The 13,292-nt window shown below is 38.4% G+C and overlaps 2 protein-coding genes across 3 annotated transcripts; one reads left to right on the top strand and one right to left on the bottom strand.

Annotated features, from left to right (window-relative positions):
* Positions 1-4,526: 4,526 nt before the first annotated feature.
* Positions 4,527-7,244, bottom strand: LOC116161018 (lamin Dm0). Its single transcript, XM_031474197.1, has 2 exons — positions 5,391-7,244; positions 4,527-5,130 (listed from the first exon to the last, which is right to left on the bottom strand). The coding sequence occupies exons 1-2, from the start codon at positions 7,022-7,024 to the stop codon at positions 5,007-5,009; spliced, it is 1,758 nt and encodes a 585-aa protein (XP_031330057.1). The 5' UTR covers positions 7,025-7,244; the 3' UTR covers positions 4,527-5,006.
* Positions 7,245-9,303: 2,059 nt separating this feature from the next.
* Positions 9,304-12,729, top strand: LOC116161019. Of its 2 annotated transcripts, XM_031474198.1 has the most exons (5): positions 9,304-9,545; positions 9,595-9,970; positions 10,215-10,440; positions 10,500-12,446; positions 12,505-12,729. In XM_031474198.1, the coding sequence occupies exons 2-4, from the start codon at positions 9,623-9,625 to the stop codon at positions 11,612-11,614; spliced, it is 1,689 nt and encodes a 562-aa protein (XP_031330058.1). In that variant the 5' UTR covers positions 9,304-9,545; positions 9,595-9,622; the 3' UTR covers positions 11,615-12,446; positions 12,505-12,729. The 2 variants fall into 2 exon arrangements, with proteins under 2 accessions (XP_031330058.1, XP_031330059.1); XM_031474199.1 differs by having other exon boundaries at positions 9,304-9,970.
* The last annotated feature ends 563 nt before the right edge of the window (positions 12,730-13,292 follow it).

Below are 13,292 nucleotides of genomic sequence, written 5' to 3'. Positions count from 1 at the left end.
GGAACGATGAAAAGTAAAATGTTGTATGTACCTCAGGCATTACTCGATATTTAACCCTCGGGCGACTTACAATCCCTCGGGCCAGAGGCCCTCGGGCTCTGGCGCCCTCGGCATAAATATCGCCTTAATGCCCTTGATACATAAATAACTATTAGAAAATGCACGTCGTAGGATAGGCATAGGATACTGCAAACTATGTCTTCTTTTCCGGAGAGTCGCCCACGCACGTCCAATATAAATGTCAGTTTATATTAGTAAACGAAAAAGGAATGTTGGCTTAGGTCACGTTTATGTACTCGTCTTTAGACAAATATCCATTTATTGTACTTAATGACATCATAATCGGATAAAGCATTTCCCTATATATTTTACAGAACTAATTAAACCCCTGCCAATTTTAAGTTAAAGTTCCTAGTTTATTTTAAGTTGTACCTTAGCGACATCTAGAAGTAAATAGCTGCATTACTGCTTGCCGCCATTGCTGTTTACGTACTTTTTTAGAAATGATATCTTTGAGAATGATTCCTGAAGCTGAAGGCAATGTTGGATTTTAAATGACAAAACTTTCAATATTGAAAGAAGAGGAGTAGTTTTACAGCAATTGTACTTTAAAATTCAACAATTGCTTAAAATATAGTTAGGTATTTATTATACAAGACGATAAAGGGATATTTTAACCATTAATGGCCGTTTGCACCGACAAATTTAAGCGGAGCTTAGCTTAAGCGTAGCTTAAAATCCATGGCAACAATTATTGAGACAATGGTTGCCATGGATTTTAAGCTACACGTAAGCTAAGCTACACTTAAATTTGTCGGTGCAAACGGCCATAAGTGAATTAACTTTCACGAGATCGTCGTGTATAATACAAAACTTTATTTTATAGTAGATTCCATATAAATCATTGTAATGCTGCTGACAATTCTGAATTTAATTTAGAGACGTCAAAAATAGTAAGCTTAGATCCTGACGTCGCGATCGTTTCCATAGAAACAGAATTGTTATATGTTCTGAACGTTATTTTATATCGTGCATTAGAAATAAGAATGACAGATGTTATTAAAATTTACAGTCATCTGTTTCACTTTATCTACCCAAGGTGCGGTCCATCTATAGCGATTAGTCGAAGCGATTAGACGACGCGTTTAGACGCTCAAGTTGTTCGAGTACATTTTGCTTAGGTCTGGTCTATTTTTAGCGACAAGTCGAAATAAGTCGAAACAAGACGACGCGATTTCAAATCGAGTTGACTTCAAGGCAAAATAATCGTGAGTGTTGTGTAATGATCCTAGGGGTCCATCAAGCCGACACTGAAAACGTTGACTTACCCTGTACCATGGAGGTAAAAGATAATTGTATCTCCATGCCCTGTACTTACCGTTGGCAACTCTGGAAAAACTACAAGCAGAGCCACCTACCTTTCAAGTCGAAACGATGGACGTTTCGCGGCACTTTTGAATTTGGATAGCAGTCGGCTCGATATGGGTAGCACATCCGTGGTTGTGTAATCGGTTCTTGTACGTGTTGCGACGTGAGACATAATCGGGAAGGGAATTAAATAAAAATCAGAACTTTTGTGCGTCAGAAATTACAAGGAAAAATAAATATATTACGCACCCAACAAGACCATACCAGGGCAACCTTCTGCGGGACAAAAACCCCGGCATGGGCCACACAAATACATGAAATAAATCACCTACAGCAACGAAAGGCAAGGGAAAGTACATATAAATAAAACATCTCAAATTTGTGATGATCTTAGCTTCCTACTATCTTGGTGGCTAACGCCAACTTCAAGTCACACTGGAATATTGGACCACATTCGGTAGTAGCGGGAATGCCAAACTAACATGGATGCCTATTTGAATATTCTCGCTTACATTTCCCGCGAGAATCTGTCACTCTGGGGCCACTCCGAGTGCACTAAGATCGTGATCGTCATGTATAGGACACCTACGTTGTGTAATAACTGGGTTCTCAGCAGGCACTGAGGGCGTTTTATGGGTAAGGAACAGCAAAAGCAATAGTTGATTAAGTTTATATTGCAGCTAATACCAAAACGGTGCCCCTGCAGAGGGTCTTAAGTGGTTCTATACTACTCCGGCATTTACCTTACGAATTAGGAAAACTGCAGGAAAACCTAATTCGGAGTAGTCCTATAATGAACAACATCCAATGTACAGCACTTTTGAGCCCTCTAGAAACCGGGATAACCACTACAAACACGCTATGAGTAACCAAAATGGAATCGCGCCATTCCCCAGGTATTACAACACATACATCGCACAAAACTAAGATATGTCAAATATACCTCGCCGGGCGGGAGGAGTACCCAGGCCCAGTGGGGTCCCTGTAAACCTGGGCTAAAGTTGTTGGGTTCGGAACGAGTGAAAATGTTAGTGTTAGGTTCACCAAGGCCGTATAAACTTGAATAGCTCGATCCCCTCTAAACAAGCACACTTCCCTCTTGATTACTCACAGTCCCAAATAAGCAAATATAATGAATTGCAATGGAATAATCGAGAGTGACTTTTAAGCACAATACACAAATTAAATATGTACACATGCAAGTATATAAAGCACTTGAATTCAGTAAGTACATAAGTAAAGGGTTACAATCTGCATTCAAGTTACACACATTTATAGATTAATTGAATAAAGCAAATACCTCACCTGATATAACAAAGCAAAAGCACACAGCAATGATTAAGGTATAACAAAATATTTCAAGACAAGCCGTACTTTACACTTCAGCCGGTTACAAGAAAAAGACCATGAACACACATGTTAAATCCTATTTATTTGACCAACCCAAACCACGCGGTAATAAATCACCCATTCCCTGCATTTCACGCATTTCTAAGAAAAGCCAGCTTGCGCGTTAGCGCTCTGTCATGTATGTCATCTGTCAGTAAGAGTAACGTGCATTTAAAAATAATAATAACCAACAAAGTGTCAATAATTATTGTAAATAAACGAAACGAACGTCAGGATAAACTCAACTGTTTGAATTATCCGAGTACTACCGAAGACAAGCGTGTTAGCACGATTGACCGTAAGAAATAAGGTTTGGGCATTTCCTACGTACCGTAACCGTTCTAACCTTAGACCATATAGTACATGGACTGCTATTAGCCCTATGCTTTCAATACAAAATGGGTGGTCACGGATAGAGGGCACTGTAGTCGTGGGTATGTGAATCTCAGGGTAAACTAAAGTCGTATGAACACCACTCGGATCGCGTAAAGAGTAGCTTTTATGGTAACCGTGTAGTACAGGAAGCTTTAAATACTCTTGATTATCTTCTATACGTCCACAAATGAGAATAGGTTTGCTTTTTTTGCCATATCTAGGCGATTAATTAATTGACGTTTGTTAATTTATAGGTTGACAGCCTCAAATCGTGCTTCATCGGACAGACTCGTTTACCCTGAAACGCATATACCCAGGCGATGTCCTTGACCATATTTTAGTTACAATTAGCAGTCCATGTACTATATGGTCTAAGGTTCTAACGCAACGTTAACGCGAACTACAAATAAATATAAATATATATATAAATATAAATATGTATAAATGTTCACGCGCAACAAGTAGGGTTTAATTCCAAACGTTACGGTACGGCGTTGCGGGTACGGAACTATAAATTCAGCTTAAATAAGTGATCGTTACAAACGTGCTTAACAGTGTGACGACAACTGTCTTTATAGTAAGAACTATATAGTCGCTCTTCAGTAATGTATGTAGAATGTATATTTTCAAGAACCATCCTAAAAAATGATTGTATGAGCCCAGGAGTCATTTTTAAAGTACTTACGGTATAATTGTACTTGCAATTTGACAGTGGCGACCTCTATTGGTTCTCATGAATTGTATGCAGTCCCGATATTCATTTAGGAACACACGGTATATCGCATGTTGTGGTTTTAACTATTGAATCATGAGCATAAAAAGATACTGTATATTATATTCCTATCTTAGATCATACAATATAATATGATCTAAGTATTCTATATTGGAACACCTGCAGAAAAAAAGGAAATATTATTCCTATGTATGGTCCAAAATAAATCAAACTTTAGCACGTTTCAGACCTTGGATTGATTAGTTATAAACTGAATGCTTAAACACAAATTAAAAAGTGTCCCGCTCTCCGCCACAAAATATTGGTATTTACAGATGCGCTAAACGTATTGATAGGGGTAAACAATCAAACATATAGGGGCATTGTTGGGGGGGTATTTTTTTTCCATTACGTCACGCCACTAATAAATAAAGATGATTTATTTATGACGCCACTGCGTGAATGCTATGAAAATTGTATCAAAAATTAACAATCTGCAAATAGTTGCGCAATGTTAAAATAGATAGCGCTGGAGCTCATTGGAAAAATTCAAATCTGTAAATTTCACATTCCTCGAATTACGTAACCAGTCCTCTAGGTCGATATACGGTATTTTTAAGAATGATTCGACCCCCCCAATTATAACCATGATGACATAATGCAGGGTGACAAATAAACGCCGGACGTGAAAATATATATTGATTTATGTGCACCTTTCTTTCCTTCTCTAAACACATTAAGCAATTTCTAACATTTAGGTATCGAAACACTGGGGGGAATATGAATAAAATTTACTTATAATTAAGGCACCATCTAAATAAATTGTACAAAAAAAATAGGTCACGTCATTTTAAAAATGAATAAACTTAAATCGCAAAATACATCTAGATCTCTTTATAAACGGAACACAAATTCTATTTTAAAAAATGGAAGTAAATACAGCGAATCCCATGCACTACTCTTAGAATAAAGTGGAATTAGTTGCACGAGTACAACCGTCGTCATATCGATTTAGTATCGGTTCGAGTTTAGTGAAACTTCGAAAGTGCGGCAGTCTGGAAGCTTCAGTAAACGGGAATACTCAACCGATATAAGTATTATAATACAAATGGCGAGATAATATGTAAAAAAAATATAAACTTTTCCACTAGTCTACCGAGTTTCACATAATCCTACATTTCTCTTCGCCCTGAGGATCGCCCTGCTGGTGGTGGAGCTCTTCGGAGCCGAGCAAACCGGCGTACTCCCGGTGGCGGGTGGTGGAGCTCGCCAGCTGTCTCTTGATTCTGAAACGGAAATTATGTCAATAAGATAGAAGTGGGGCGTGTCCTTGAAGACGGCCTAGTTACCTGTCCGTGACATCGTTGGCAATTTAAATTTATGGAAATGACTGACGTAATTGCCAAGGTGGTCAATATCGAGTGTAGGTGTAGCAGATAAATAAAAAATAAAGCCGACGTTGAGGTTTATTTAATACAAATTATAAAAATATCTTGTAACTTAGTAACGATTTCTGAAGAGTGAAGTATGTCTACCCGTCACGTACCTTTCTGACACGGCAACTTCTTCTCCGCTGTTGTCGATTAACGTAGTCACCATGTTGTCCGCCACGAACCACTTTTGCGACTTCATGACGATGTTGGTCGGCGGCTCGTGCTCCCTCCCCAGATTGGCGGACCAGACCGTCACGTAACCGTTCGGCTCGATTTTGACGGTACGATGAAACTTGTGGGTCGTCTCCATGTCGCCCGCCTTTCTAAGAATTTGCCAGCCCCCGACCGACATCTCCTTGTTTCCCTTATTGTGCAACTTGACGAATTGCCCCTCGGGATCGACGTCGGAAATCTCGATGTCGGTCTTGGACGAGCTCGTCACGCTGTAATCGGACATGCTCTGCTCCTGCTCCTCGAGAAGGGTGCGTTTGCGTTTCGCGCCCGCACGCAGCGGAGTACCGCGACGCTGCATCGAGCCGGAACGGACCGAGTGGACTTCCGTCACGCCGCTCGGGGAGATACGCAGACGGTCCTCCTCGGACTCGAGAAGTTTGCGGTACGCGGCGATTTCGAGGTCGAGCGACACCTTGATGTCCATCAGGTCTTGGTACTCCTGAAGCTGAAGGGCCATCTCGTCGCGGAGACGACTCAGCTCGCCCTCGAGCAGCGCCAAGTCTTCGGCGTGCCGGATTCGTTCGTTCTCCAGCTGCTTCTCCAAATCACGCGCGCGACTCGTCAAAATCGAATTTTGATTTTCCAAGTCGGCGACGCGCCCCGAAAGGGTGTCGATGCGGGTGCGCACCTGGCGAAGCTCGTCGATTGCGGCGGCCGCCGCGCCGGTATTACGATTCGCGGCGCTCTGCAGATTCTTGATTTTATTCTCGTAGAGCATCTCGATTTCTTGCCGATTGCTCGCCATCTGCGACTCGTACTGGTCGCGCAGGTCGTGCAAGGCGTGCTGTAGTTTGGCCTCGTACTGTTCGGCTAGGCGACCGTCGATTTCGGTTATTTCGATTTGTCGCTTCGTGCGAGTTTCGGTGAGCTGCTGCTGGTAGACTTGGTCTTTGAACGCTAACTCTTCGCGTAAACTCTGATTGGAGTTTTCCACGTCGACGCGTCCTAAGGATTCGTCCTCGAGCTGTTTACGTAAATCCTCGAGCTGCTTCTTGAGCTTGTCTCGCTCCTTTTCCATGTCGCGCAGTTCGGCTTGCGCCTTTTTCGCGTCCGACTGCGCTTGGTTGTACTTCAGCTGTAAGTCGTTGCTGCGGGTCTCGAGTATGCGAACCGAATTCTCCGAGATCACCAGATCTTTGGACTTCTTGGCGAGCACCGCCTTCAGTTCCTCGTTCTCGTCCCACAGACGTTTTGTGTCGATCTCAAGCTTGGCCTTCTCCTTGTGAGTCTCGTCGAGCAACTTCCGAGCGTCGCTCAGCTCGTGATCGTACATCGCCTTGATGTTATGGACCTCCCTGGTGACGGTCTCCTGGGTCGTTTGAACTTCGCGGCTAAGACGACTATTTTCCGCCTCCAGGTAACGTACCTTGTCGATGTAAGCGGCGAGTCGGTCATTTAAATTTTGCAATTCGGCCTTCTCCTGCAAACGGGAATGTCTCGTAGGACTCAGCGGGCTCGAGGGCCGCCCGATTTGGGAAGCCGGCGTCGCACTTTTCCTTGTTTTCGATGCCATTTTGTTTCACTTTCCAAACACTGAACTGATCGATTCTCACTCTGCTGATCACTAAACGGGATTGTACACGGAAAACGCGGTCGAGGTCTACGAGGTAACCCAACTATTTTTGGAGATGATGCACTCGCGTTACTTTCAGCATTTGCCGCCGCAAACACACCGCACAAACACTAACGGTTTTCAAGACTTTCGTTGATAAGGTGCGGCTCCGGCTTCTTCTAATTACAGAAATCTGCACAAATACCTTACTTACCGACGTAATTCACTTGTTCGCCCACATGCGGCGCTAGCTAATTTAAAAATTATAACGGCCGTAGTCAAACTTTTTGAAGCGTCATTCGCCAAAATTGTGGACCAGATCTTATCAAAACGGTTATTATAATCCCGACACGTGTTTCCGGTTTCCTGCCAAATTTAATCCATTATTATAACTAATGATAATTGGTCCAACGTTTTATTGTGGTTTTTTACTACCTACCTACATTAATATTTATGACCTAGACAACCGACATCCCCCCAACTAATTTTACACCATTCAATTACGAATATTTACCCGCCTGTGGGTAGGTCAAAATACTCACTTATGTTTGGTTAGGCATAGACAACATAAGTATCGCTCATATTACTTGTTTTCCTCATTATGAACGTGAAATAGATGTTTCCAGGGATTTTATTGATATAAAGCAAACAAACAGTCTTTAAGTGCTATTAATTTATGCTTTCAGATTATTGGATAACGAAAAAAAAACAGAACGAGAACAAGATTGCAAGGTAATCGTTTACAAACAATGATTAAGTTAGATAGACATTTAATGATACCTACTGTTAGTATTTCTATCTACTAATCATTAATTAATGAACAAACAGGATTTAAAATCAAACAACTTAATGATATTCTAATTATAACAAATGGAACAACATATACAGGGTGATCAGAGCGAGCAGCGTGGAACAACTGCAGTGAAAGTTGAACTATCCGCAAAACAGCGAATCATTTCTTTAAGATTTTGATTTTATCATCGCATTTAAAAAAATGGGCCGATGTCAAATATTGTAGGTATCAACCAACAGAATGATTGTGCGGAAACCATTTTTTGAAGTTTGCCATAATTTTGGAAATAACTAATTGATAAACCTTGCCTTGAAGATAACGGCGCCTCTATAAAACATATAGACATGGAGTTTGGCGATTTACAACCAGCTAACAAAATTGTATGATTGTACATAGGTATATCTTTTTCATCCCTTAAATTGGGGAAAATGTTTTGATGACATCATGAAGTATTTCACCAACTGAAAGCACAGTTAGGCAACTTAATTTACACCATACGCTCCCTGGCGAAATTGTCATTAACTGGCAATTGCGAATTAATCCTATTTATTTTTCTAACAATAGCATTAGAGATTAGGCTATTCATTGTTATCTGTAATAAAATTCACCTCTTCGGGATTTGTCCGGCATCATTAACACCTTCGTATAATTAGCTAATAAAGTACTTAATTTAATTTATTTCTTTGCTGGTCTCATTGATTAGAAGTTTGTAATTATAAGATTCTTGTGGATACCTACTTCCGTAATTACACCAAGTATTACTGTTTCACGCAAACCGCTACCTAAAAGTATTCAAGCTTTCATTGATCAATTTATATCTGAAAATATGCATACCAACATAGTTTTTCTTGACATATCGAAAGAAAATATTATGATGACAGTTTCACTTCGGGTTCTACCGCATGTCGATACCAACTCCTTATTTTAAATAGAAAACCCTGTATTTTTTGCATTTTCGAAATCTACATGAAAACCTACGCCGTTTGATACCAAAATTTCCCTATACCCAGAATCAAAGGTTTTCATGTTACTCAAGATTTTTCAAAATTTTTTATGTGTGATTGCTAGTCTTTTGAGCTGTATTTATGACTCCGTTGCCTTGAAGTTCAATAGTATATTGGAAGACAAGTGTTACAATGTGACCTATTGTAATATAATACGACTATCTTGTGGCACGAGTGGCGTAGCGAAGCGGAGCCACGAGTGTCCACAAGATAGGAGTATTACAATAAAGCATTGTAACATGTGTTTTTCATACTATTTTTTCTATTTCGGGGCTTTAATTTAATTAAAAAGTAATTATCAAAAACTACAGGAAACTTTAAAATTAATATGTCTTAAGTTGGCAACACCATTTACGTTGACAAATTTTAAGTTGGCAGCGTAGATAAACACAACACTGACATTTGGAAACTTTAAACGGTGTACTTAAACTGCCGTTGAACGGTCGTGTACTAAAATGCCGTTAGCAGATATGACGTCAATTATGTGACGCGTTTGACAGTACTAGCAGATTCGTCATCAAATTGACGGCATCTTATTATACTGCCGTTACAGCTGTTAGTGCATGTTACTTAATATACTATATTTGCCGAGAGCGTATTCAAAGTTAAAGTGGTTGTTGTTAATCATTGTTGGAACAACTTGTGCCAAATATGAACTAAATCTGATCTGTTGATATAGAATGAGGTAAGTGCTATAGTCCATACGTTTTCTAATTGCTCTTATCTACTTTTAGTTAAGTTAGGTTTAGATACCTATTATACATGCCAAGAATGTTAAAAGTTGGAGATAGATTTACCTCATTTGCGGATGCAAAAAAAGCCATCGCGGAACTTGGTGACAATACGTATACGACATTTTGGAAACGAGATGCACGTACTATTGCAAGTAGTAAAATTGCTAGACAAATAAAAAGTTCTTTAATATATTATCAACTTGTTTATGCATGCAATCATGGTGGAAGGAAATTCAAGAGCAGTGGTAAGAAAATTCGGCAGTCTTGGACATTTAAAGAAGATTGTCCTGTACATGTAAGATTCAAGGCATCATTAGATGGAAATGCATTAGAAGTAACGTCGATTCAAAGCCAGCACAATCATGACACATCTAAAGTAAGTACCTACATCTATAATTGGATTTTTAGGGTTTAACGATAATGGATTCGGATTGTAAATTACTATAGTTTCTTAGATGAAATGAACTTAATTTTCATAGTTGTCTATAGCAATTACATTAATCTATAATTTTGTGCATCCAGCCGTATAATTATTTTCCATTTTTTAGTGCAATTGTTTGAAATCGGTTCATTTCTTTTCTAAAGGTATTTGAATTTAATGGATAATTATGACTTTTCAGGTCTTATATGCACATACCCCTAGTCAAAGAAGGCTGTCTAGCAACATGAAGGAAAGTGTAAAAGATTATTTGAATATGAAAGCAAATAGAAAAATGATACAACAAAAATTGCAAGAAAGCACTGGTAAAATCATTACTTTGCAAGATTTAACAAATATAACCAAAAATGACCAATCCAAAACAGAAAATCTGGATAACTGCTTAAAAATACTCAAAACGAAATATGGTAACCTGGAGGATTTATTATTGTGGTAGTGTTAAATAATTATCTATTATTACTTTTAGGTGCCCATGCAGCTGTATTGCGAGACGTAGACAATAATTTTAGGGGTCTTTTTATTCAAACGCCAGCTATGAAAAGCACCATGAATGCATTTCCAGAATTTCTTGCAGTAGATGCAACATATAAATTACTTAAAATAGGATTACCCGTTTTTCTTATAATTGTAGAAGACGGTAATTGTCAAACTGAAATAGTGGGTGTGTGTATACTGGCATCAGAAGGTAGACAAAGTTTCACCTGGTTCTTAGAAACCTTTAAAAGTGAGAATCCAGCATGGATAAACGTGAAATGCATAATGACTGACAAGGACTTACATGAAAGAGAAGTAATTAAGAATTGTTTTCCTAATGTAAACCTTATAATATGCGTGTTCCACACATTGAAAATATTTTATCGTGAAATTTCGTGTCAAAAAATGGGAATTACTCCAAGTCAGCGTACACTTAGTTTAGAACTAATTCAGAAATTGGTCTACGCTAAGACAGATGATGACTACGAAAAATACATGCAAGGCTTAAAAGATAGTGTACCTCGAACAGTGTATGAGTATTTTATGAAAAACTGGCACAACACTAAAGATGAGTGGAATCTAGGGAAAAATTATTTTAAGAACAGTTTTTTAAATAACACAAATAACCGTCTGGAATCTATTAACGCTAAACTAAAGTCAGTTATAAACAAAAATAGTCCTTTGGAACATTTTATAAACAGCTTGTTTACAATTATTTCAAGTTTGGAGACAGAAAGGGATCATAAAGCAGTTTATGGTATTTTAAAAAAACCTGTCGACATGTTTCCCGAAGACTCAGATGAAAGAAAATATTTCAAACTGCTCACACGTGAAGCTTCAAAGCATGTTTTAAGAGAAATTCGTATTTCGGAACAAATCAGAAGTATTACTGTTTCTGCAGATGGTTATTACATCATTACTGATAGTCGGGGGTCCACAAAAACTACAGTTTCTTCGTGTAATTGTGTAATGTATGATGCAATGATTTTACCCTGCAAGCATATTTTTGCATTGAGGCGGCATTTACATGTAGAGCTTTTTGATAGAATGCTTGTAAACCACAGGTGGACCATGGATTATTATAAAGGCAAGCAGCGAACATTATAACGTCTTTGCTTGAAGACAATGAATCGACAGGATATCACTTGCCATGTACATCTAATGATAGCACTATATCTGTATCACTGACCACACAAGGGCATCAACCAATATATTCCTATGCACAAAGAAGAAAAAAATGTCTTCTGTTATGTACTGAACTTGCCGACTTAGCAGCACAACGTACGGGCATGTTATTTGAGCAAAGGCTTAATCTATTAAAAAATCTCAAAACATTGTGGGCTAATGATACTGCTGTTCTACTTACGCCTATAGACGTTAGAGACGAAAATGACCGGCAATTTATTGTTGAAAGTAATGATGAAGTAGTATTTGAAAATGAAAATTTTTCAGAGTTTTGTAACGAAGTGGTTATCCAAGACCTAAATATATTAGGTGACGTAAATCTCTCATCTCTGGGCCACACTGAAGTTATTGAGGAGGTCAATATGGAAGAATCAAATAAAGAAAATGAAGTTCCTGTTACCGCTGATATTAATGTACGTGACTGCAACAACCAATCCCAGCAAACTGTTCAAGTAAATGACATTAATTTGTCGACTATCAAAATGCCAGTTGCAATAAAGAAACGAGGACGCCCAAAAGGGCAAGACTTAACAGTAATAGGATTACCAAAACGAAGGAAAAGAAAACCCTTGTCGTTTTCAAAGAAATCATATCAGGAAAAACAGGATTTAATACTAAATTTCTTTGTTCAGAATGGTGATATTGTTAAAGATATTAAAAATGGTAAAATTCTTGAAGATTTAGATCTTAAATCGTTTCCATAAGAAATATCTGATGCTGTATTAGATAATAGCGTTGACGTCCACTTGATTAAGTAAGTCTTGCTATAATCTATCTTATGCTTTAATTAATTTTAAACTGTGTTTTTTCAGAACCTTTTGCACAGACGAAGCCTTTAACAAGATCTTTAACCTAGTGGAACAAAAACGACTTAAGCAACACTGGTCTTGCTCTGTGTGTGGTGCAGGCAATCAAAACGACCAAACAGCAGTTTGTTGTAGTGGTTGCCTTCTGTGGAAAAATATTCGTTGCTTAGGATTATCTAGGCGGCCTAAATCAAAACAGTGGTTTTGTAGAAATTGCTACTAAGAATTATGTATTTTTTGTGTTTGATACATTTTGTGTTTTTTTTTTCAATAAATCACAGTACGTTTGTAATGATTAAACAAAAATATTACGTTAATTTGCCTCAAGTGTTTGAATAATTGCCATAATTTGGAGCCACGGTAATATAAGAGGATGCCGTCAATTGATTACAAAACTGCTAAGATGACCTTAAAACAAACGGCAGCCAAAGCAAATACCGTCAAACGCGTCATATAAATGACGTCATATATGCTAACGGCATTTTAGTACACGACCGTTCAACGGCAGTTTAAGTACACCGAATTTAAATTCGTGAAATGTGTTATTTTTTACTGCGTATTAACATTTATTTATGGTTGGATGTGTCAAGTGCTGATTTGGAATGTATTAAGTTTTCGTGTACAAAAACAAGGAAACACATAAATTTTACGTACGTAATTTATTTCACATCTGATGATTTGGAAGTTAACGCTTTGGCGATACTGCAATTAGAGATGAAATGTTTGCCAAAAACAATGTACAATGGAACTCAATTGAACACTGTTTGCGAAAACAGTTGGACAAAATTTCATTG

The sequence above is a fragment of the Photinus pyralis genome, unplaced genomic scaffold (assembly GCF_008802855.1).
Source record: "Photinus pyralis isolate 1611_PpyrPB1 unplaced genomic scaffold, Ppyr1.3 Ppyr1.4_LG10, whole genome shotgun sequence".
Classification (NCBI taxonomy): domain Eukaryota; kingdom Metazoa; phylum Arthropoda; class Insecta; order Coleoptera; family Lampyridae; genus Photinus; species Photinus pyralis.
The sequence above is the reverse complement of the archived record's forward strand: the minus strand, read 5'-3'. Positions and strand labels throughout refer to the sequence as shown.